This window comes from Cydia pomonella, chromosome 12 (assembly GCF_033807575.1).
Source record: "Cydia pomonella isolate Wapato2018A chromosome 12, ilCydPomo1, whole genome shotgun sequence".
Classification (NCBI taxonomy): domain Eukaryota; kingdom Metazoa; phylum Arthropoda; class Insecta; order Lepidoptera; family Tortricidae; genus Cydia; species Cydia pomonella.
Window position 1 is genome coordinate 15,832,852 of NC_084714.1, and position 25,408 is coordinate 15,858,259.

At 36.2% G+C, this 25,408-nt stretch overlaps 3 protein-coding genes across 3 annotated transcripts in view; all 3 read right to left on the reverse strand.

Moving 5' to 3' along the window:
* LOC133523708 (uncharacterized) overlaps window positions 1–25,408 on the reverse strand; it is a 215,318-nt gene that overhangs the window by 173,972 nt on the left and 15,938 nt on the right. The gene's annotated exons all lie outside the window — the stretch shown is intronic.
* LOC133523886 (uncharacterized) lies at window positions 6,056–6,964 on the reverse strand. Its single transcript, XM_061859640.1, has one exon. It carries the CDS (start codon window positions 6,962–6,964, stop codon window positions 6,056–6,058), a length of 909 nt encoding a protein of 302 aa, XP_061715624.1.
* On the reverse strand, window positions 9,151–13,143 carry LOC133523707 (uncharacterized). Its single transcript, XM_061859390.1, has 2 exons — window positions 12,094–13,143; window positions 9,151–9,289 (listed from the first exon to the last, which is right to left on the reverse strand). The coding sequence occupies exons 1-2, from the start codon at window positions 12,935–12,937 to the stop codon at window positions 9,276–9,278; spliced, it is 858 nt and encodes a 285-aa protein (XP_061715374.1). The 5' UTR covers window positions 12,938–13,143; the 3' UTR covers window positions 9,151–9,275.

Below are 25,408 nucleotides of genomic sequence, written 5' to 3' on the forward strand. Positions count from 1 at the left end.
CGATCCATCAGACGACCAGTACGCTTCGCTTGAGGGGGAGCCCTGTAGCTGCTGCGCACATCTCCGCGCAAATTGTCTGCGCGGTTAGAAAAAGTCTGCGCGACACTTCATTCGATTATTGTCATTGATAATTAAAACTCAATTTTAAACGATAATTTTCATGTTTTAATATCGGCCCTTAAACTTTCAATTCAGAATGGATCTAAATACGGATGATCCATTGGATCAAGGCCCCGGATCCGGATAAATACTATACCAGTTCAACCTAATAATCTAATAATAGACACACCTACCTAGATGTGAGCGTCAAAACATTGACGGAACGATATGCATTATTAATTTTACTTTACCTATTTCAATAATAATATGGCAATAGCTGTGACTGTTTGGACGAAATGTCAATCCGATAATAAAATTCATATTATCTTTTATACAAGAGTTCTTAATTAACTTCTGACATTTCAATTAGCAAGTTTATATGTTACGTTATCCAAAATCGGCACCGACTATCAGATCGGTAGAGCACCGACGGGAGTGGGGCGACTTTCGTCTGCGATTTAACCAAATTTAATCGGAACATAATGTCGTTTTCACGTGCTTTCTAATCGGGCATGCGTTGCGCGCGCGCCCGCCGACTTAAATACAAAATAGTATATGATACCACGGAATCGATGGATCTTATAGTTTTGGTAAAGAGAACGTGGCCTTCTGCCTCTATTGTGTACGTACAGAACTAAAAAAGCGGCCAAGTTCGAGTCGGACTCGCCCATGAAGGGTTCCGTATCATTTATGACGTATTAAAAAAAACTACTTACTAGATCTAGTTCAAACCAATTTTCGGTGGAAGTTTGAATGGTAATGTATATCATATATTTTTTTAGATTTTTCATTCTGTTATTTTAGAAGTTACAGGGGGGGGGACACATTTTTTTCACTTTGGATGTGTCTCTCGCGCAAACTATTCAGTTTAGAAAAAAATGATATTATAAACCTCAATATCATTTTTAAAGACCTATCCATAGATACCCCACACGTATGGGTTTGATAAAAAAGATTTTTTGAGTTTCAGTTCTAAGTATGGGGAACCCCCAAAATTTATTGTTTTTTTTATATTTTTGTGTAAAAGTCTTAATGCGGTTCATAGAATACATCTACTTACCAAGTTTGAACAGTATAGCTCTTATAGTTTCGGAAAAAAGTGGCTGTGACATAATCGGACAGACAGACGGACATGACGAATCTATAAGGGATCCGTTTTTTGCCATTTGGCTACGGAACCCTAAAAATATAGGAATTAGGTACATCAAAATTAAATATAGAATATAAACTTGTGTTATGTATACAGCCATATTACATAATCCAGGGTTACTTCTTCAATTTTGAAGTGCCATCGTTTCTGATATCTACTAAACTACGAGTTTGTAACTAAATACCTTTCAGAAAAGTGGAATTACGTTTATTTTAATAGCTTACAGAAAATATATTAGCGTTCCTAACTATTACAGTATAAATAAATAAATAAATAATAAAATAAATATTATAGGACATTATTACACAAATTGACTAAGTCCCACAGTAAGCTCAATAAAGCTTGTGTTGAGGGTACTTAGACAACGATATATATAATATATAAATATTTATAAATACTTAAATACATAGAAAACACCCATGACTCAGGAACAAAATCCATGCTCATCACACGAATACATGCCCTTACCAGGATTTGAACCCGGGACCATCAGCTTCGTAGGCAGGGTCACTACCCACTAGGCCAGACCGGTCGTCAAAAAGGTCGTCAAAGTATTGATGAAAATATCGAATAGTGATTAATAAGTATATTACGCTTATTACAGGCATCTGATAATTTCATAGCAACGAACCCCAATAAAAAGAAGCCGAGAAGTCAAACCGGTCATCTGTATTTAACGCTTCGACGGCGTTAATGTGATCAAGTTGCCGCGAGAAAATAACTATGTACTATTCGTCTCATTACACCGTAACATAATAATACTAACATATAGATCGTGTCATTCACGACAACGTGTGCCTCGACTCGAATTGTCACATTATTAAAGGTTAGATTTGACAAATCTGCGCGTCATCGTGGAAGACACGAACTATACCAAATGCCATTGTTACTTATGAATCGCCTGTGATGATAGATTCAAGTTGTTATTACTAAATAAATAAAAAACCAGCTTATGCGAGCCTGGCTTGGGTATTAGCTTCAATCTTCATGTATAAAATATTTAACTTACACGAGTTATTTTAGTTAATTGTCAGGATTCGATCCGTTATGAGGAACACCGAGGAGCAACACCTGCAACTGGTTGGCTCGTACCATAATAAGAAATAGCTGACCATCCTAGAAACGGAATGAAATACCCAGTATATACAGTATTGAACAAAAATCAATTTAAATTACTGAGGGGTCCATTTTAAATATTTTAATAATGAGTGTCAGCGTAGTTTTATAGTTAAGGCTAGCCATCTACAGCCGCTAAAACAACTTATTTAGCATGCTTAAATCTGGACACACGGGCGATTCTCAACGATCACAAATATCACTTAGTTGCAGAACTTTGCATCAATTTAGCGAGGTAATGTTCCGAGACATAATAATTTCATAACATCATTGCATACAATTTACCTACGAACTTGAACTAATGACCTACACAACGCCTATAAAGCACAGACTTGCGTCTCAGATGTAGTCCATATTCATCTTAATGGTCTTACAACATCATTTGACATTTAAAAAACGTATTAGCCACATAATTACACCGGAAAAGTGTAATTTATTTTATTTCTCAGTTAATATACTCTTTACAAAAATTTATTTGACATTAAAATATTGCATGCTAAGTCTCATTCAGGTGTTAAGTGAAAATAATACAAGTCTATTCAAATAATGTGAAAAGAACGATATAATATCAAATAAATAGGCTTAGTGTCAGAAGTTCAAGTAAGAAAATGTTTCATCATTAGTGTTGCGTAAACACGCATAAGTAGAAACTTGGAACTTGCAGAATTTCTCACTTAATTATTACAAATGTGCAAAAATTATTTAAATTTCATTAACTACACTTTAATTATTATAGTTTAACAACAATTTAGTGGAAAGTGGCATGCGTAAAATGTTACATTTTTATACCGCAAGAATTACGATTCGAAATTATTTCTTTTTGGAATAGATTGTGTGAAAGGGACCACTTCCTGTCTTTATTTATCTTATGATTGGCCACATCATTTTACAGATGATTGTCTGAGCTGTAAACAGGATTCACATAGTAGTTTTCGGGAAAGCTGCCCGAAATGTCTCCTATGGCTAAATATAAAAGCTGATAAGCAGTGACATTCTCTGCCGTAGCCTTCGAAAACATGACGTTAGTTCCGGGGAGAACTCTGTAAATGATTTGCTGTGTGAAGTTCCCTAGCCAGACTTCGTCGTGTTTTCCACTCCCTTTACGTTTGTACGGCTGAATGCCAATTCATGGCAGGAAACCGCGCTGGATCGGGACAGGTGGCGTTCTCTCGTTTCGGAGGCCAAGATTCTTTTTGGATCGCTGAGCCAAAGCAGTTAGTTAGTTACGTGTGTCTACGTCTGTGTTTAAAAAACCTACATTTATGTATTTTTATATATGACAAAACAAGTTGGAAAACAATTCATACATAGAATTAAGCAGTAGCTAATAGTATCCTCATAATAGATGGTAGTAAGTTAGTATACTAGTTAGTATACTAGTTAGTATTATATAATAATATTCAAGTAAATTTATAGTTAACTTAAAACTACCACCATTTGACTGTAGCAAGCAAATAATTTTAAAACCTTTAACCCAAATGAATACAAAAGTAGGCTACATCACCGACATAAATTCGGTCTTTCATTACGAGAAGGCGAGAAGCACCTGCCCAAACAAACAGGCATTCCTGCTTCGCTTTTTCGTAACTTTTTATGCATACAAATTATAATAAAGGCCACTAATATATATGTTTTAATACAACATCGCGTAATTATGAATTATATTTACGCTATTAGGGGAAATAGGTATATTCATAAGAAATAAGCGGCAATGTTCAAAATTGCATTAAGCTTGTTTGGTTAATCTAGCTGAGCGCAAAATTATGTATTTAAAAATAATGTTATTCACAGATGAAAATAAGCTCAAAGTTAATAAAACGCTTTTATAATCCTATCCTCTATAATCTAATAAAAAAGTAACAAAAACCGCACAAGATAACCAACAATGGCTAACAAAGAGGCGTCACTGATATAAAGATGTTCAACCATTCTGTAAAATTTTATACCTAATATCGTCATGTAGGTACTTATTTCAGCTGTAGGTACCTGTGTATTTATGAATAAAGCAAACAGACTAAACAATAAAAGTAAAGATCACATGTTAGTGTCAAAAAAACATTTATAGGATAACATAACATCATAACACCATAGATTAAAAAAGAAATGGCAAAATAATATTAGAATTTAAATTCGAATACAAGATACTTTATAAGTAGTTGTAGTTTGTTATAAGGCATTTAAAAATGATCTAAGATAAACACATGACTCTGTATGTCTGTGTGTACTATGTACCTATTTAACAATATAAAAACAACGATCAATGACCCAATATCTCAGTGTTTGCGTAATATTATATTGCGTTTGGTAATTTATTGTATATATCACAATACCGTATCGTTAGAGTTCGTTGTATTACTCAGTTGCTTTAAACTTATATGAACGAAGCCATAGATCACCCACTACCACATAAAGCGTTACCACAAAACCTTACCTATGTTTCCATTCCAGGAATTTCTATAGTGGTTTCTTACCACGACCCAAATTTCCTTACTTTGAGCAATGACAAAAGGCAAACAAACGTCGCGACAAAAAGCGTAGGAGAAAGTTCTTCCTATTCTCACGGCGATGATTGAAGGCACGGAAACAGTTAAGATAACTCCGAGCATGCTTTGCTAATTTTGTTGAAAATATATCTTTAAGAAATCTAACAATTATGTAGTGAGCATGTTTTTGTTACGAGAATGTTGCCGCGAGATGCGTTTGGGCGCTTATCGTGATTTAACAATGTTAGTAGAAATCACGCAAGCTAAAGCGAAAGAATTGACTGATTTAACGAAAGTAAATTCTACTTAGGTATTTATACACTATTGAAGAGTGTATGTATTTGATGATGATGTCATGAGCAGCATTCTCACAATGATATTTGGTTACTTTGGTATTGGTACTTCATAGGTAGGTCCACTTTAGGTAGGTACCTAGTACATCAGCGCCGATTTGCAAAAAAAGATTCGACTCCTCATCTATGTGTTTTCAAAGATCGCTCCAATAAAATGTTAACCAAACAAGCCTAAACAACCAATAAGATATTTAATATATCTCCAACGTAAACATATATTACAAACACAGTCGTCAAATAATTGTAAAATGTTTAGTGTCCTATTGTCATTTATGCCACGTCCGTGTTAAGTTTACCTTGATTCGACCCGGGTTTATGGCATATCGTGATAAAACAATATCTGATATAGCAACGGCCTCGGTATCGTTTTTCTTTTATGCATGTTTATTATGCAATAATGCAGCTTTGAATTCATGTTCACCTTTAACTACGTTCGGTACTTGCTGAGTTCGTAGAATGTTGCATACGCATCTTTGACCATTTTATTAAATATTTGTCTGCCTCTGACCACAGACGTAAACGTAATTATATGCGATTAAGTTTTTTAAATTACTGGACCCATTAGGAAGAACAATACATTATACAACGTCTCTTTACAATGTCTTACAATCTCTTTTAGAATGTATAAAGTACCTAATATTATTTTAATTTTTCGTGTTTATTATTAATTTGCATTTTTGCTAATGATACTAACGAACATAGACGCAAATAATAATAAAAATAAAAAAAATAAAAATAAAATTCGTTTATTTCAGACAGAATCCATAGTGAGTATTAATAATAATTACATAACACTTAAGCTATGTTAGTATTGTACATGCCAAATAAAAGTAATAAATAACAATAATAATAATTTAGTTTAAGTATCTGCCCCCCCCTGGAACACCCGGCACTTGCGCATGCGTTCGAACCCAGTGTCCCAGAATGGGGCAGTCCGTTTTCTCGCTTATGACCCTCAGGATGGTGTTGTGGCTCCCGCGCACCCTGCGCATGAGTGATGCGATACGTTTACGAATCACCGCGCCAAACCCCTCCGTGTGCGCGTACGCAAACATTGCTGAGGCGCTGCAGTAGCGCGGGAGCCCCAACAACACCCTGAACGCATTGTTATATTGTACACGGAGGGCGTTAAAGGCTCGCTGCGTGTAATTAACCCACAGGTTACACGTGTATAAAGTTTGGCAGAAGGCTTTAAAGAGAGTAATCTTTACTTCAATGCTAGATCGTGCAAACCTGCGGGCCAACATGTTGCAGCGAACCGCCAGCGCCCTCCTTTCCCTCTCAATATCGCTATCATCTTTTAAGTCCTCGGTCACCACATGGCCGAGGTACTTAAATTGCTTAGCTCTGGCGAGGCCTACACCATTGAGCAGCACTGGGGGCATAGTCGTCACTTTTCGACTCCTTGGATGAAAAATCACAAGCTCACTTTTCTTTACATTGTAAAGGAGGCCGTGCAACTTAGAATACTCTTCACAAGTTCTCAACAACCTTCTGAGTGCTGAAATCGATGGGCTAAGTAGCACCATGTCGTCTGCATAACTAATACTGTTGACAATATGTCCGTCAATTGAGCAGCCGACTCCAGTGCTACTCAGCTCATCGATCAGCTGGTTTACGTACAGGTTGAAAAGCGAAGGAGACGTCAACCCCCCTTGTCTCACTCCGCACTCCAACCCGTACTCATCAGAAAGTTCGTTTAGCCATTTGAACCCATTCACAATTATAAAAGTGTGAAATTTTAAAACAAGCTTAAAAACCATAATACTGAAATTAGGTAACCTAACCTAACTTCAGTATAATAATAATAGCAGTTATTAAAAAAAATATAATATTTAGTATTCGAACTAAATAAGTCCCTCTCATCTTAGCGCTCAAGGTTGTCACAGGCTGCACTTTCCGACTTACATTACAATCGAACAAAGAATCAAGGATTAATTTAATTTAAAAAATCTTGGTAAGTACGGTACGCCTTCTAGAAGGCCGACCGGAGCGCCGCAGAGGTAAAGGCAGGCCCAAGCTCAGATGGTTGGACGGCGTATACCAGGATATCGGGACCTCAGGAGTGACAAGTTGGAGATGGAAAGCCACGAATAGATCAGACTGGAGAGATTTGCTTGACCAGGCTAAGGCCCGCCCGCGGCTGTAATGCCTCAGGTGATGATGATATAAGTACAATGTTTTCTTACTTATATATAAAAATATCATAAGAACAAAGAAGCCTTTGTAAGCACCATTAAGTAATTAAATAATAAATAAAGAGGCAAATATTACCATAACTGAGAACGGACTGTCACTTGGGTTAAATTAAGACAAACATCTCACTCAACACACAAGGACTTGCAGTAAATGCATTCCACCTCTTCACACGTGTTTGTTAATATCATTTGAAATGCTATATGTTTGTTACATACACCATTACGAACTGTCATCAGACGACTAGGAATGCTACTTAAGCTGTTTAAGCATGGAAATTTATGAAAACTACTTAGGTGTGTTCTGACATAAGCTAGAAAGGTATAAGTAGTTAAGTATAATCTCGACAATATTAGAGTCAAATCAGTCAAAGCAAGTAAATATGACAATATATTATAGTAGCTATAGGTTTTATTATAGGAGTAATAGTACTACTATAAGATATATTAGTCTACTATAAAATAAACACACAGGGAAACATAGTTAAGGCACATGTATACCATCACTTATTTTTAAGTAAAAGTAAAGTAAATATATATATATATATATAATACGTGTTTTTAAATAAATTATGTTATGTTATGTCATAAGTTGTTTGTCATAATTGTACATAGGCACGACTGAAAATTAGTGGCGCTGTTTGCCAAACTATAAACTTTTAATGTAATTAATATAGGTACATACTAACTTTTTCTTGATTTCTTTTGTTCTTCTAAGTATTTATAAAATAAATAATTACGAATACAATTCGTTCGCGAACTCCTCCGTTACCAATTCACTATGTAAATTTACACAAACTTTAATCATTATATTTATACTTTCACATCGTCTAGGAAGTCTAGAACATAGTAACCAATTCGTAAATCTACTAACGTAGCCTGCAGTATACTATTACTTTTATTTTATACCAATTTTCTGTTACATTTATATTTTATAAACCAGGTCTTTTTAATAGTAAGATTTATGTGCGTATTATGCACTTTTGACATATGCATCATATATGACTGTATGTGTTTTAAATAAAAAAAATCTGTACTAGTGTTAGGTTTGAGGTTAGGACTCAGAGAATGATACACGCACACGGTCGGTTGCTAACTAACGTTTATTGGTCCGCGCGATGCGCTATACATGCATACGTATGTAGGTAGGTACATATAGATATAGAAACAAATGGACACTGCGTAAACAGGCTATACGCTACAACTATAGCTAGATACAAATATTAATCCTAACACTCCCTTACACTAAATTCAAAAATAATCACCAAAATTAAAGGGCTTCCGTGGCCTCGTATTCACATGCGACACTTCCGGACTTAGGCCGATGTTATCGTTCTGAACATCTTCCTCTGGAGCCGACCCATTCTCCACGCTATGGCTCGGCGATGATGTCTGCGAGGTCAACATGGCTGGCTCGTCAGTCACTGATGTGGCACGGCAGATGTCAGTATCACTGTCCGTAGTAAGTGAATCAAGAGGTGGCGAGGGTCCCAACTGCGCTGTGCCTGATTGCGCCTCCTGACGTTCTCGCGAAGGCGCCGATTCGGGTACTGGAGCTACCTGCTGGGGACATGGCGGTGGCCAGAAAAGGGCTTGTAGGATGTCAGATTCGTTTTCTTGACTTTCAGTCGAAGGGCCGGAAGGGGGCGTTGGATCTGCCAGTGACTGTTCTTCACTTATCTCCTCCCCTCTATACTTTTGTAGTTGGTCTACATGTTTTTTCAATGTTTTGTTATTTTCTAATTTTACAATGTATATAGTTTTACCTATTTGTTTGATTATTATTCCCATCGTCCAGTACGATTTTTGGTTTTTATAAACTTTAACTAACACTGTTTCTCCGTTACAAAATTGTACATTCCTTTTACCATCGTAATATTTAGTCTGCAAGTCCTGGCGGCGCGACACATTATCAGCGATTGCTGAGTCAGATAGTGGTGATGAGGATGATTGCGTAAGATGTAACCAGTCTAAGCGACACCGCAACTTACGCCCAAATAGAACCTCTGCGGGAGACATGTTAGTTGAAGTATGTTTAGAATTCCTATACATAAATAGGTATTCCTGTATTTTTACATTAATATTACGTAATGACGTTCCAGATGATATTATTTTGTTTATTGCCAGTTTAATTTGTTTAACATATATCTCGGCTTGACCATTGCTTGCAGGGCTGTAAGTGGGGGTAGTGATGTGTTCTATACCATTTATTTTACAGAAGTGCTCAAATTCCGTAGATACAAACGAAGTTCCGTTATCCGTGCAAACTTTGCGGAAAATGCCAAATCTAGACATTGTTTCGCAAAGTTTCTCTATAATTACGCGACTACTATATGAACTGGATACATCGAAACACTCCACCCACTTTGAATGTGCATCTACAATTATTAGGAAGTACTTCCCATGCGTAGGGCCCAAAATGTCCATATGAACGCGATGGAAGGCTTCCGGTGGGAATGGCCAGGGAGCTAGCGGCGCGCGAGGGGGCGCAGGTCGCACGCGCACACACTCCGCGCAGCTGGCCGCGCGCCGCTCGATGTCCGCTGCCATGCTAGGCCACCAAAACCGCAAACGAGCCTCAGCCTTCATTTTATTCATCCCTAAGTGACCCCTATGTAGCTCATTAATAATTTTATTTTGAAGAGTTCCGGGAATGACTAACCTAGAACCTCTAACCACACAACCTCTCTCTACAGATAACTCTAATCTACATATATAATAAGGTTGTAAATTACGATCCCTTACTTTACTAGGCCAACCGTTCATTACGTAATCCGTCACCTGTGAGAGTATGCTATCAGCGCGCGTCGCCTCGTAAACATTATCTATAGATATAGGTACATCGCCGTCCATTATGAAATGGAGATAAGAGGCTCGGTCAATTGTTTCATCTCGCTCGCTCGCTGTCGCGTCAATAACATTGGTATCGCTCACTGAACGGCTAAGAAAATCAGCTGTGTTACGCGTACTGCTAACATATTCAATTTTATAATTGTATGCTGATAAAAACAAAGCGTACCGCTGAAGGCGGTTAGCAGACACTTCCGGAACTCCTTTATCCGGACGAAAAATGCTGAGTAGAGGTTTATGATCGGTCCTGAGTACAAACGGCTCATCGCGGCCGTACAAATAATGATGGAATTTACGTATTCCGAATACGATGCTTGTAGCTTCTTTACTGATTTGGCTATATTTCTTTTCAGCATTGGTTAATGACCTTGACATAAATGAGATGGGTTGCTCGACCCCGTTATCATTAATAAGGCTTAAAATCGCTCCCAAGCCTGTAGGTGACGCATCTACCGTTAGAAATAATTTCGCTTTGGGATTAAAATGCGCCAGAGTCACGTCTGAGGCTAGTTGATGTTTTATGCTAGATACCGCATTGTCATGTTCGCTCGTCCAAGACCATTTCGTGTTTTTTTGTAATAATTTATGTAAAGGATTTAAAATAGATGATGCATTTTTTACAAAATGTCTGTAATAGTTTACCAGACCTAGAAAAGACTTTAATTCGGATATATTTTCTGGAATTTTTGCCTCAAGTATGGCTCTTACCTTCTCCGGCGATTTATGTAAGCCATTTTTGTCAATGTTGTAACCTAAATAAGAAACGGAATCTTGGAAGAACGAGCACTTGTCTCTTTGTAACACCAATCCAGCCTCCTGTAGCCTTTTAAAAACTTCGTTTAACCGCTGCAAGTGTTCCGCCCTATTACGACCAGTCACCAGAATGTCGTCCAGAAATATGCATACATCGAGGCCCGCAAGAATGGTTTCTAAAGATCGTTGAAATATGGCCGGAGCACTAGATAACCCAAAAACAAGCCGCGAGTACGTAAACAAACCCTTGTGAGTGTTAATACAAGTGTACTTTTGGGAGTCCTCACTTAACCGCAACTGATTATATGCATTTGAAAGATCTAGCTTTGAGAATTGCTGCCCGCCGTGCAGCTTTGAGAATAACTCCTCTATGCGGGGTAATGGATATTTATCTACTAGCAGTTGCTTATTAATTGACACCGAAAAGTCTGCACATATTCGTACCTTGCCACTTTGTTTTAACACTGGAACAATAGGGCTGGCATATTCCGAATGAGTAACTGGCTGTAAAATACCTAATTGAACAAGGCGGTTCAATTCTGCTTCAACTTTGTCACGAATAGCAAAGGGAAGCGGTCGCGCTTTGCAATAAACCGGTTTGCTCTCCGGTTTTAGGTTAAGATGTACCACTACATCCTTACAACAGCCCAATTTATCTGAGAACAAATGCGGATATTGGCCACTGAACATACTTGCTAAATCGGTGTCAATACGTACTTTATCGATACAATGTAAGTCATTTTTAGGAATTGCGCACATCTGTAAATTAAATGTTGATATAAAGTCTCGACCTAATATGGGAGGGCCTCCATTCTTAACAACATAAACGTCTATGTCACTCGTTTGATTTTTGTATCGAAATGGTAACCTCATCACACCTAAAGTCTCCAAAACCTTCTCATCATAACCTCTCAATATTGAGGGTGGTTTAGACCATGGTATGGATGCAAAATGTTTATAGTAAAATTTATCTGACAAAGCTGTGATAGCTGAACCCGTATCTAATTCGAAATTAACAAGCATCTCGTTAACCAAAACATGTTCCCGCATAGGTTCACCATTATAAGTGCGTATATTAAAGACAAAATGCTTACCTTCTTCATCACCACTATCCAAACAGCATTCGACGAAATTAATTTTTTTGTTTGGAAACTTTTTACGACACACGCGCTTAAGATGTCCTTTAGAACCACACTTATCGCAAATTGAGTTAGCAAATCTGCAATCTGATGCCGAATGTCCACGGTAGCCGCAGATTGTGCAGGAAGCGCCAGTAGAACCGGTGGGTCGCGCGCCTGCTGAGGCGGGCGCCCTGCTGGCCGCCATCTTGTGTACGCCAAGCTCGTTGTCGGCAGCGCTGGAGCCCGAGGCCCCGGTTGCGCCGGCACGTGCGCCTTTTCGAGCGCTTCGAACATTTTCCGCCGTTTGCAAAGCGCTGGAAAATGTGAGGCTAGACATCGCCTCAGTGAAGAGCTTATCGCGTTCTGGTCCCTGAACCATACCTAAAACAAATCGGTCGCGAAGGGTGTCGTCGAGCGTTGATGCAGAGAAACCACAATGTAGTGCCAAACCTCGTACTCTGGCCGCCCAATCCGAAAAGGTTTCATTAGCGGACTGCACGGCGCTGTAGAAGCTATTCCGCTCAGCAAATCCACATATTTTAGGTTTGAAGTGACCATCCAACAAAAGCACAACATCGGCGTAGTTTAAGTTCCCGAGTTCTTTTGGCAAAGCAAGGTCTCTTAATAACTTATAAGTGCATTCGGCTAAGCTGCTGAGGAGTATGGCACGCCGTTTAGCGCTTGCTGATTTGTCCTCCGCTGTTTCTCCTGCAATGTCATTTGCGACGAACCACTGCTCCAACCGATCTTTATAGATTATCCAGTCGTGTGTTTCATGGTTAAATATGCTCAACACGCCCACCGAAATTTTAGCCATCGTCGTCACTGTTAGGTTTGAGGTTAGGACTCAGAGAATGATACACGCACACGGTCGGTTGCTAACTAACGTTTATTGGTCCGCGCGATGCGCTATACATGCATACGTATGTAGGTAGGTACATATAGATATAGAAACAAATGGACACTGCGTAAACAGGCTATACGCTACAACTATAGCTAGATACAAATATTAATCCTAACAACTAGAAAGACCTGTAAAGCGGAATGTATCGAGTACTCGTTACAGCAGGCATTGAGCCGTGACGAACTAGCGAGAGAACTACTTGGGATGATATTCACAACACCTACGGAAATTATAGCCTCTGTGGAACTAATATAAAAGTGATCTTCGACCACTCATTGTTGTTAAGGATCTTGAGCATAAATTATACTGGGCACTAGCTCACAGTTGAGATAAATTGTTTTGTAAGTTGAGTTCAAAGTTACTAGTGGCCGAATGGTGACATCGTTAAAAATATTTCTGAATTGGAAAGGATACTCCTACCTATCTAACGATTAAAGGCTTTCAATTTAATCCTAAAGTATTTTTTCTGAATAATCAATTATTTTAAGGTTATGCAGCTGATTAACTGTTCATTATGGGTACCTGTTAAAGAAATCTTTATTTACTAATTTCTGATAAGGAGTAAAATTATTAAAAATTATGGCTAGCATTTGCAGCAAACCAATCCAACGTTAAACTCAACTCTCTTAATTTAAGGTCATCCACGTGACCTTATCCAGTCAAACTATTAGTCGTAGGTTCAAATCCATAAAAGCCTAAATCTGTTTTAGTTCTTTTTGATGTGTCTGTAGTGCTTTAGTTTAGTAGTAAAAATAAATCTTGCTAATAAAGTAGCGTCTCGCTGATATAAATAACAAGTGTTAAATAGGCCAAAACAACCGAGCAGCCGGGGTCGAAACCGCGACATTGACACCTACACCGCAGCCGGATCTGCGAACTGGTCGCCTGCGTTATCAGAACCAACATCTCATTGTCAGGCCGAGGTCTTTAGAAAGCCTTAGTTATGATTTGTGTTATCAACATTGTTTAGAATGGCTACGCCTAGCCTGAATGCCTAGAAATTCAATGGCATCTATCTATGTTTGCTTTATTCCTATATAGGTAGACACCTGAGTTGTACAGGTATTTAATAGTTTGATTTTTTAATTAGAAACCTCTGATGCGGTACAAGTTCGCCAAAGTGTACACTATATTGTATACAGGGCTTGTCGAAAATAGCATCGCCTAAAGATACTGATTGATTCTATAAGTAGTCCTTTTGGTCGTTTTGAAAGAACTATTAAATATTAAATAAACATAAACATTTACACGAAACATAACAACATATGTATTATGATGTGCAAAACTATTGTGCATACTTAGTTAAAATATGGCTTTCATCGTTAGTCCTACGTGTTTGTCATTGTAGGCTTTATATATTTCACTCATTTTATCCTTTGTATGTGTGATTTTTGTAAATGGTTTTTCCCTTTTCTGAAGTCGGTATCCATGTGTATCAGCTTTATATAGTACTATTAAACGTGCTAAAAGTAAGTACAAGGCTCGACCTCTGGTCTTAAAATATGAATTTTATTTAAGCAATATACCTCACGGGAGCTTTCGTAGAATACTTCATTTTTCTTTTGGGGCACATTATTTATATATCTTGGTAAGATAGTAAAAAGGTATAAATAGTGCCCAAGTGGCTATTCCATAAGATATTTTTATCTTTATGAAGAATATAAAAATATGAAAATTAGTAATGATAAAAATTAATTCACTAATACATAGAAGTTCATATGCAGGGATTTATACAGTTGCAAACGATCGTAACTGAACTATGTTGTTTGCTGACTGTACATAGTCTACATATTGTACAAGAATGATTTCATTACGTAGATAAAGGTAAATAGAGCCTACGAGTCAGAGACCTCGCCGGCCGTTTCCAGCGAAAAGGAAACGTGTACAGAATTGCTCTCTTCCTAATGATGCTATCTCAGTTCCTAGAGATAACTCAGTTTCGTGTGGTCACGACCCACAGCTTACGAGATCGTGTTTCTGCAGGATCAAGGGCGTCTATCGACAGGCCAGGTTATGAAAATTGGCCTGGAATGTAAAAAAATTATGAATTAATAAAATAAATAAATAAATATGAGACATTTCTACACAAATGGAACAACATCCACAGTAAGCTCAATAAAGCTCGTGATCAATTACTTGGTATTTATTTTTAATTTACAGCCCGTACAGGGTCGATATTACAAATGAAATGTTATCTAACATGTGCGCAATATATGCTTCTGATTTTGATGATGTAATGTAGGATCTAAACGACAATATTCAGTATACAGTAGTATAGAGTATAGGTAATACTATATACTACTGTACGGAGAGGAAAGGTTAAGGACGAGTTGTACTACGCACAATCAACAAATTTTTCAACATTTTAACAAACTAGGATGAACTTTACAGACGGTTTGGTGAACCGGCCCTATTTTTTTTTTTGGATTTGCTAATAAATATACTTAAGTAATTTGGTATGGGCTGATTTCTATGTCACAATGATCGTTATGAAACGGTTAGGGATCTCATACTATTGTTACTGTGGCAAGGTACCAAATGGCACATCAAATCAAATTCCTTGACCACACATAAATGCTTGCGAGTGGTTTTTCAATGTTAGAGTTAGCCAGCCTTCATCATTTCGGTACTTGCCACTGGTCATAACTGGAAATACTCAAGAACCATTATTTCTATGAACCGCACGTTTCTCGTATGCCATCTAACGGTCCGTCTAAACACAAATATTTCCTAAGAAACTAAGATGAATCCTTGTCCTCAGACAATGACCCATACCTACCAATTGTAACCTTTGCAAATGCTTCAAAAACATACCGTAGAAGTTGACATTACCTTTATTTCAATGCATTGGAATTTATTTTACGGTAAAATACATGAAAATATAAAGATGTAAATAAGTTTCGTTCCGTTGATTCGATAAGTTTTTAACTGTTTGGGTTACAGTTAGTTTTGTCGCTCTTAGTTGGAACCAATTGTTGAAGAAAATTACTCTGTTACGAATGGTAAATACGCTTCTCTTCAATTCTAAATTCTAGTTAATTTCTATAGCGAATAGATGAAATGCTGAAATAACTCTATTATTTGCGTTTTCATTATCAAAATAATAGGGGCTTACGCGGAGGGTTTTTCGACATTATTATCTTAATTACTTTGTAAGTAAGGTATGCGACTGTACAATTTTACATTTTACGATTACACAAATAAAAATAAATCTTAGGAACATTCAGAAGTGATACTAATATCGGATGCTGAGGTCGCCGTCATCGAAATCGATGTGGAGAACTATAATACTACTGCTAACTGTAGCTACCTTCATTCATACATTATATTATAACACCACGAAGAAGGCTTGAGACTAGAAAAGTACACAGACGTTCAAACCTACTTTTTTGCATTAAAACTCATTTATAACACTACTGATAAGGAAAATGAGCGCATCTCATACATAAACGTTCAATCGATCCTAGACAATTAAGTATCAAGTGAAATCTACTATAATCCATAAAACGGTGATAAATTCTCGTACGACATGTCAATGTAACTGATGTATTATTCAAACGATACATGAATAACAAAGACTGACAATTTCAATACAAATTGGTATACTTGTAATTATATTTATTTTATTTATTTTCAAAGACTGTCAATTTCAACACAAATTGGTCTACTTGTAATTATATTTATTTATTTTCAAAGACTGTCAATTTCAACACAAATTGGTCTACTTGTAATTATGTATTACTCTATCCAGTAAGACATAGATTTACGCTACGGCCTAAATTGTAAATTAAAATGCTTTATAAAATATATTGGCCGATATTAAAATTGTTTATATCCTTTAAAATAACTTTGATCGTTACAATTTCACGGGAGTTTTATAGTTAAAATTACTTATATTGAAAGAACTCGGTTTAAAAAAAAAATCAATTGAATACGCTACAGAAGAATTAAGAAGTTTGTTTTAATTACTATATTTCATATACACTCTCTACGTTTTGCAATTGCGATCTTGCCTAAATTACTATATCTACAAGAATGATAAGTAACGCAGCTTTGTACGGATTAACAATCTTTTCTTTACCTTGTCTACGATTCAAACACTAGAAAAACTCTACCAGTTTTTGTATTAGTTTAGCAACGACAGCGGTTTCGCAACGACCTTTGAAACGTTTTGCACAATTTGCGGTATCTTGAGAAATAATACGGTATAGAAATTTATATAATTTGCGATCACAGAAATATTTCACGTTCCTGGGAATATTAACATTCCCATCTTAGCATTTTCCCAGTTGCACCCTAAAGAAAAGTACTGGCGCAGGCACTAATTTTTACGGGTTAGTTCGGGGTAGCGTTGTGTTGTGTTTACTTCAAATTCCTGTTTTTATTTTATACTAAGTGTGCAATGAGCAGCGGAAAACCGTAGCTGAGCGGGCGAGATGTTCTAAGTCATCATAGAATAATATTGTTTAAAGGAGAAAATGTCTTCGCTTATCAACTTCGACTGCCAGCTACTCCAGCCAATTATCGAGTTTTTTTATTCAAATAGAGGTCTAAATCTCATCTGTGGTTACAACAATTTATCCTATCCCTTCACTTTTTATTACTTAAATTTCTTTCAACCGCGACAAGACCCAAACTACGCAATAATGACAACATAATAACTTAATGCTGCTTTGCCTACTTTACACCCTTAATTCGTTATTAATATCACGTCATTTACATCGTATTTAAGGAAATCAAGCAAACCCTATCATTAGTAAAATGGCTGACGGCTTATCTGCAAAACTAACACAGCTTGATAATAATGACATTAAATAATAAATTAAACCAGATTAACATGACCTCTGGGACCGAAACAGTTTTCCCTTTCTTTTGCTAAGAAGTAGTCCATCTTACGTTGGTACACGAGGATACCTAATGCTAGAATGGTGTCATGGTCGATTATCGCTTGCGCAATATAACAACAGCTAGTAGTAAAGTCTGTGTCTTTCCCATAGGCGGCACACGCCATTATAAGATAATTGGGCGACGACGTTCATGTAACATGGTTTTTGGAGAAGGCATTCATCATCTTCCTCGCGTTGTCCCAGCATTTTGCCACGGCTTATGGGAGCCTGGGGTCCGCCGCTTGGCAACTAATCTGACGAATTGGCGTAGGCACTAGTTTTTACGAAAGCGACTGCCATCTGACCTTCCAACCCAGAGGGTGAACCAGGCCTTATTGGGATTAGTCCGCTTCCTCACGACGTTTTCCTTCACCGAAAAGCGACTGGTAAATATCAAATCATTTATTTCGTACATAAATAAGTTCCGAAAAACTCATTAGTACGAGCCGGGGTTTGAACCCACAACCGCTGTTTTGGGAGAAGGCATTATTTGAACTTAATTAAATTGATAACTTAAATAATAAGACAAAATGTATCTGAACATTTTTGAGGTGTGCCAAAATAATGAATAGGTAGCATAATTTTTTTGCAAATCGGTATTGCAAATATGTAAGCAAGGGTTCCACGCTAATACTTATGCTAAGTGTACTATCTACACAAAATCATGAAAATGGTTCTCACTTTTTTGTAATTGTGTATATAAAATCGGTCGACGAAAGCAGACATCAATCTAGTTAACGGTTGAATTAAAGTAAAACTTAACAAAAAACCTCAACGTTGGAAGCATGCGTGTTCGTGCATTTATGCCGCTTAATTGGGTATCAGAATTTATTTAACCTTAACACATTATTTTACTGAATGAAGCGTAGTTAGATATCAATTGCGTTTATTTATATTTATGAATGGTATGAAATGTTTCGCTAAAAATTATAAAAAATTATGTAACCTTGTAACCTCTGCCATGGCAAAGCTTTTAGCGTTTTGACAGCTCGAGTCAAACTTCATCATTATTGTCTAACTATTATTACTATATTGGAAGGACAAAACGCCTCAAAATAAAAGCTTTGACCAAACTAATCTCAGTATACTTATATTTCATTAAATACAATAAAAATAAACCTCTTAAATAGTGTTTCCCGATAGACATATAGACTAAAAAAATAATTAAAAATATAGTAAAACTCAAGACCCAATACGTGTAGTGTAGATATTCTCGTATGTATTTTGAGTGTAACCGTTTGCTAGCCGCACATTAGTGCCTAATAAGATGATCCTTTAATGTTCAATCACTTTTGTATTATATCTAACAAATTAAGGCTAAGCGTAGAAAAATAATACTACTTTCATTAGTTTTGCCTATGATTAAAATGCCTCATCCGCGCGTCACCGGCTCGCGAACGCTGTCTCCTTGACTCGAAGAAATCTCGTCGACACGCGACGTTTTCACATACGCGGCTAGGTTTTTACCCGAGTACGTACGAGTATTTCTAGTTTGCTCTGCCTGCAGAATATCATTGCTTATCGAGATGCGAGTCGAACACTTAGGCCAACCAGGCACCGACTTTGAATTTAAAAATCCAAACTTGATTGTACATTAGTCGCAGAGTAGGTATATATTAGTTTGTTTAGGTAGGCGTAGGATATAATATGTCATATATGGGAGCGTGCTAGTATACAATATCAGCCAATATGATATCGTCACGTGACTATCGGAAATGACTACCTATTTCCTTAAAAACTACCTTTTTAAATGCTCTAGAAAAAATGGGAACTGTAACTTATTAAGGACATTCTACCGAGCTTATTTGTATATTTTAACATGATTCAGTCAACACGTTTAGGGAAAGTTTGGCCACGTTTTCTATCAAATAGCAGATTAATTGTGATTTTTCAGACACAAATAGTTAGAAAATTTGGCCTGGTACTGTACTTACAGATATACCTATAAGTTTTATGGATCTAGAAGTCATTCAATATTCGGCTTACCTGTGCTCATGAAGCAATGAGAATACAAGACACACTTTGCCTTTTATAAGGCGTAATCGCAATTATGCGATGGGAAAGTTAGACTAAGATGGATTAGAGGGCGTACCCGGATACCTACCTAGGTCCTAATCCTACATTGTTGGCAAGAACTTTACAATTCTCGTTTAAAGAAACATTTTCCAGTAATGTCATTAAAATTACACAATTAATTTTTAAATTTTATCTTCAAAGGATATACCTACAAATATCGCAGTCAGAATATTGTGAACGTAAATTAATAAAACTATAACCATCGGAGTCGATAAACTCGTCACTGTTATTATTCTTTATTTACAATTACACAGTACACAACTTGTAACATTTTGGTAAACCTCATAATTAGTTGATAATTTAAAAACAAACTCGTCACGCCCGTCGTCGCCTAGCCAGTCATGCGTCATTCCCATGGCCTATTCAATTATTGACAATTATGCATCAAAAATAATAATTACCAACATAAAACTCACGCCATAGAAAGCCTTTCGTCGGTACACACACTTTCAAATTTCACTATTACGTGTTAACCAGTTGTTATTATGAAAAACGTGTCTTACCAACAACTAACCTTTAAGGTTTTTGAGTGAGATTCTTCACTCGTAAGTAACTACTGTGAAACTAATTATATTTACTTTCTAAGATCATCAATTCATCGCTTCCTAGAAAACCCTGGTTTAAACAATTTTTCTTACACGAAATAGTCAATAATGAAGAGTCCAAAGTGAATAAGTTTTCCTTTAAGTATGAAACAACAACATTACATTATAATATTCATATAGACAAAGGCATTTCCTTCCATAGAGCACTCTTTATTAGGAGTTGAATATATAAGATACCTACTCAATCGACCGAAGTAGAATTTTTAAAGCTTCTTTAAAACTAAAAGTAACCTCGATTTTCCGACCACTTTTTCTGAATATTGTGTTCTAAAACGAGTGTTGTTGAATGACGTGAATTAAATATAAAACGTAACGTGACATTGCGGTTTGCGTGTGTGATTTGACGAGTAAATACGAAAATTGCTACCGTTCAGTACTAAATTCACGTTTTCATACGTACGTTATGAAAACAGCATTACTATTACTTCGCGATTTGTTAACAGCTGCAGGCTTATCAGTTTGATGTCACAATCAATTTCGAAAATATTTATTACAAAGCTCTGTAAATTTTAAGATCTTAGGTGTGATTTACAAAGTGATAGGATTTATATTTTGCCGTTTCAAACTGAAATATCCAATTTGTAAAATTTACCTAGACAAAGATGTTTTCTAATGCAACGAAAAAACCTGTACACTGTATAACATAATTGCTCTTAAGCTAACCATTGGAGTAACCAAAACACGGAATTATCGCATATTACATTATACACACTTCAGTGGCCAATTTCACGGCCAGTGCATGCATCGAATAAATACTACGCGGTTTAAATGCGCGTTCCTTTGGTGCAAACTACTTGAAATAATTAAAAAGGTAAACATTATATTAGCACGTATAAAAATAATTGTGCAGGGACATATAATGAGACTTATATGAGATTCAATCATTAAAACGACATGTTATTTTAAAATAGGAAAAAGTGTGATGTGTTCGTTGTCAAAAAGGGATGCTTTTACTTATTTAACACTAGGGGAGTCAATAATGTCAATATTCATGTAACAAGCTTAAAAAAATGACAAGCAACTAAATAACGTTTTTATCTAATTAAGTTTAATTCCACAAAACGGAATTTATTACGTATTCGCGTGTGGTTTTAAACATATACTTATATTCAAAGGTGTTAAGTTAAATAATGGGCTTACATAGAAGCAAGTTGTATGCAATTAAGCTACAGCTTCCTACTTGTGGACAACTTTCATTTGATGACCATTTAATTTTATGAGAGAATGACTAGTAACTGGTTACATTATCTTACCATTCAATTCAATAATACGAGTATTAACGTTGCTATTCAATGCGTAATAAAGATTTACAAGCTTTTACTTTACTCTTAATGCTCATAAATATGTATGTATATAATTTATCCCATTCAAAACCATTTCACTAACATTGCAAGCCATTTTTATCCATAATATGCTGCTGCTGAGCTGAAATGTTGGATGCTTTTATCAGTTTTGTCACTATATTATTCACCATCTAGCTTTTTGATTTGTCTTCATGGCTATTGTTTGTCTTGCTTATATATCGTATTTTTTTTCATAAACACTAACTTAGATATACAGGGTGTAAATGTAGTCACCTGCAATAATTTACGATGTGAATATATAGTTCATACTGAGCAACTATTACTATGAGAGATATCATGAAAAAAAGTTGGATGTTTTATACATTTGGCTGGTCTGACGTTGACATTTTCTATCAGAGAGTAATTTTTTTGCGATTTCTGGGTTAGCCCCATAATAAAAGTTTCTCAGTATGACCTAGGTATATTCACATTGTAAATTATTGCAGATGACTAAATTTACACCCCGTATAATAAATATAATATACCTAGTTATCTTAAGATTACAAAACTTTAACACTGTCAAGCACTCTGTTGCGTAATTCAGTCGTAATCAATCAATTTGAATTTACACGAAGTTACGAAAAACGTAAAACAATGTGAGTACAAATGTTAGCGCATAGGTCTACAACAACTCACGTAAGATTCGACAATTACCATACAAACGGACACTTACTTTCTAAACATGAGATTTCACACCATTGTCTTGGTGCTAAACTTAGGTGATAGGCCATAAAATAACGAATGCAGCAACGTATATTCAAAGACTTGTCAACATAGCTGATGAAATAAGTTTGCAATAATAAATAAAATAGTGTTTGTATGATGAATCCATACAGGGATTTAATTTAATAAAACGATAAAATTTTTGCGACAAGGTTTTATCGCTGACTGTACTTCTGTTTCCACAGGCAACTAATACTCATCGAGACAATTCTAACATCACAATTAGATTGCCATCTCCTGTTCTCATCATCAGATCAGCTCCATGCACAATTAAAGCTCAATCGGAAATCAGGAAGTGGGTCAAATTTGCATGGACAATTTATGAATGATAACTAACTTGTCCGTGCACTTTTGAACCCTACTGTATATACCTACATACTAACCGAGCAAGTTAAATAAAAGCATGTAGAAAGACGGAACCCTAATAGGATCAGATCATTAATGTGTCTGTCTCTGTCTGTCCGTCTATCCCGGCTAATTTGCTCCAAATCTTCACTCACTGTGTATCTAAGTAATATAAGTATGTATACACATTGACATGTACTTATACCCCGTTTTTTCTAACCTCAAAAGTAGTTGTAATTAACTTATTCTTCCGAAATGCTAGGGTTCCTATGATATTTAATATTGCGGTACAAAGTAAATGACACTATAATTAAGTGCATAATTACTCAGATTTCATTTTGGAGGAAAACAAATACCACTACTTTTGAGGTTATAAAATTTCTAATCTAAAAAAAACGGACTATAGGCATTTGTAATGGGTTTGAAATGGTTTTGATACGTCCGTAAAGATCGTTCAGAGCCCCTAGTGTACATTTATTCAATAGTGTGACGTGACGTTTGCGTTTGCGTTAAGTCTCTTTTTGTATGGTATTTAGAAGCAGCGCGTCAAGCGGAACGTTTTGGAAACTCAAAATCCCATACAAAATGAGACTTAACGCAAACGCGTACATCACGTCACGCCATCGAATAAATTTACACTAGGGGTATAGGTATAGCTGGTGGATGTGAAATGAAGTGAAAGTCGTAAGTAAAGATCGCCATCGTCGTATCAAAACAGTTTAAAATCATAACAAATTCTTAAATCTGACTAGTCTTGTTTCGGTTGATAGCATAATTATCAGCTATAGAAAACCATCAATTTATTCCCGTGGCAGTTAAATATAAACAAGTCTATATTGTAGGCCATGTTTAGGTACGTGGCATACTTTGACGATTGGCGCTGACTGCGAAAAAGATTATGAAGCCATAAAAGGTACTTTATTTTAAATGTTTGTGGCCTTAACCCAATTGTGGCAAAGTTATTTATTAATAGGAAAAAGTAAACAGATTGAGACCACGGGAACCTACGCAACGCTACCGAGAGCGAAAAGTTGAAAATATGCAAGTTGCATCACCGACTTAGTCACGATTTTATCAGGTTTGCCATTTACTTGCATTAATATGGAATTATGGCAGAGAATAAATTGACCGCAAGTGCCTTCTGACATTTTGTGTTTCACTTTGTTGCCAAAGAGTGATTTTAACTATAGTATGTGTATTATAATTACTTAGTTTTTAATGCGGTGTCTTGTTCGAGCATTCTTATTTTAAAATCAAAGCTTATTAATTTTCATTTGTCACGATACTTACCTAGTGCCTACTGGAAGTACGGCTACTTAATACGCCCTGTAAAATGTTTACTTCATAATTTTACGGCAGAACTTCTAAAGATAACTTATTAGGTCTCATCGGTTGCGAAAGACTCGTATTTTCATCATAACAGGTATATATGGGGTAAGATAAAATAAATAAATATACACCAAAAAATACCAAATATAATATTTGCTAATACTATCGTGGCGGTGTTATGTGGTTACCTTAGGTTACGCTACATATTATAATGATGTATCTTTTAATGACGTTATTTTCTGTCTTTAATCCGGTATCGTATCTAGACACATCGCCCTAGGAATATTAAACTAGGCAATACATAAACAGCCTAAGTCCGTGAATACTAATATGTTTAAAACTATTTCCACGACAGTCCTTGGAATAACATACCAAGTTGTTAGTCTTACTTTTGCTCGAGAGAGTCGAAGAAAGTTTCACGATGTACATCACGCATTTTATGGACACTTCAATGTTTCAATAAGGGCAAATACGCGCTTACTGCTGAACGTTTTAACCTTTTGAAGGTGAGTATTGACAACAATTATGTACTGTACTTGGGGCCACTTGCACCATCCCACTAGCCCGGGGTTAACCGGTTAAACCTGGAGTTACCATAGTTACCAGTACAATTTGACACTGGGTTAACGGTTTAACCGGTTAACCCCGGGTTAGTGGGATGGTGCAAGTGGCGCTTAGGTGAGTAGAGGTTATGCTACTCGTACTACTCTAAAGTAAGTACTTATGTAAAATATTTAAATAGTATAAGTGAAAGGAAAACTATATATGTATTTGAACCTTTCTTTCATTTTAAGAGATTGTTTCAAATGTAAACATTCATTTTGTACTGTTATAATTTAATACAAACTGCGTAATCTTATGAATACTTATAATGAAAATAAATGTAAATCATAGTATACACCGTGGACCCATATATCCAGACAGATTTTAACCACGCTTTCCTCAGGTCATAAGAAGCAACAAATATAATATGACTTTTTGTAAAATATGGCAAAAATATATATTGTGTGTTTTCTGCCCACGACACGTTATTTCTTTTTACATCTTGGCGAAAAAAACGATTGCAACGAATAGGTA

Coding starts and splice junctions, on each gene's coding strand:
- LOC133523707 (XM_061859390.1), bottom strand. CDS start 12,937: ATGGCTAAAATTTCGGTGGGCGTGTTGAGCATATTTAACCATGAAACA.
- LOC133523886 (XM_061859640.1), bottom strand. CDS start 6,964: ATGGTTTTTAAGCTTGTTTTAAAATTTCACACTTTTATAATTGTGAAT.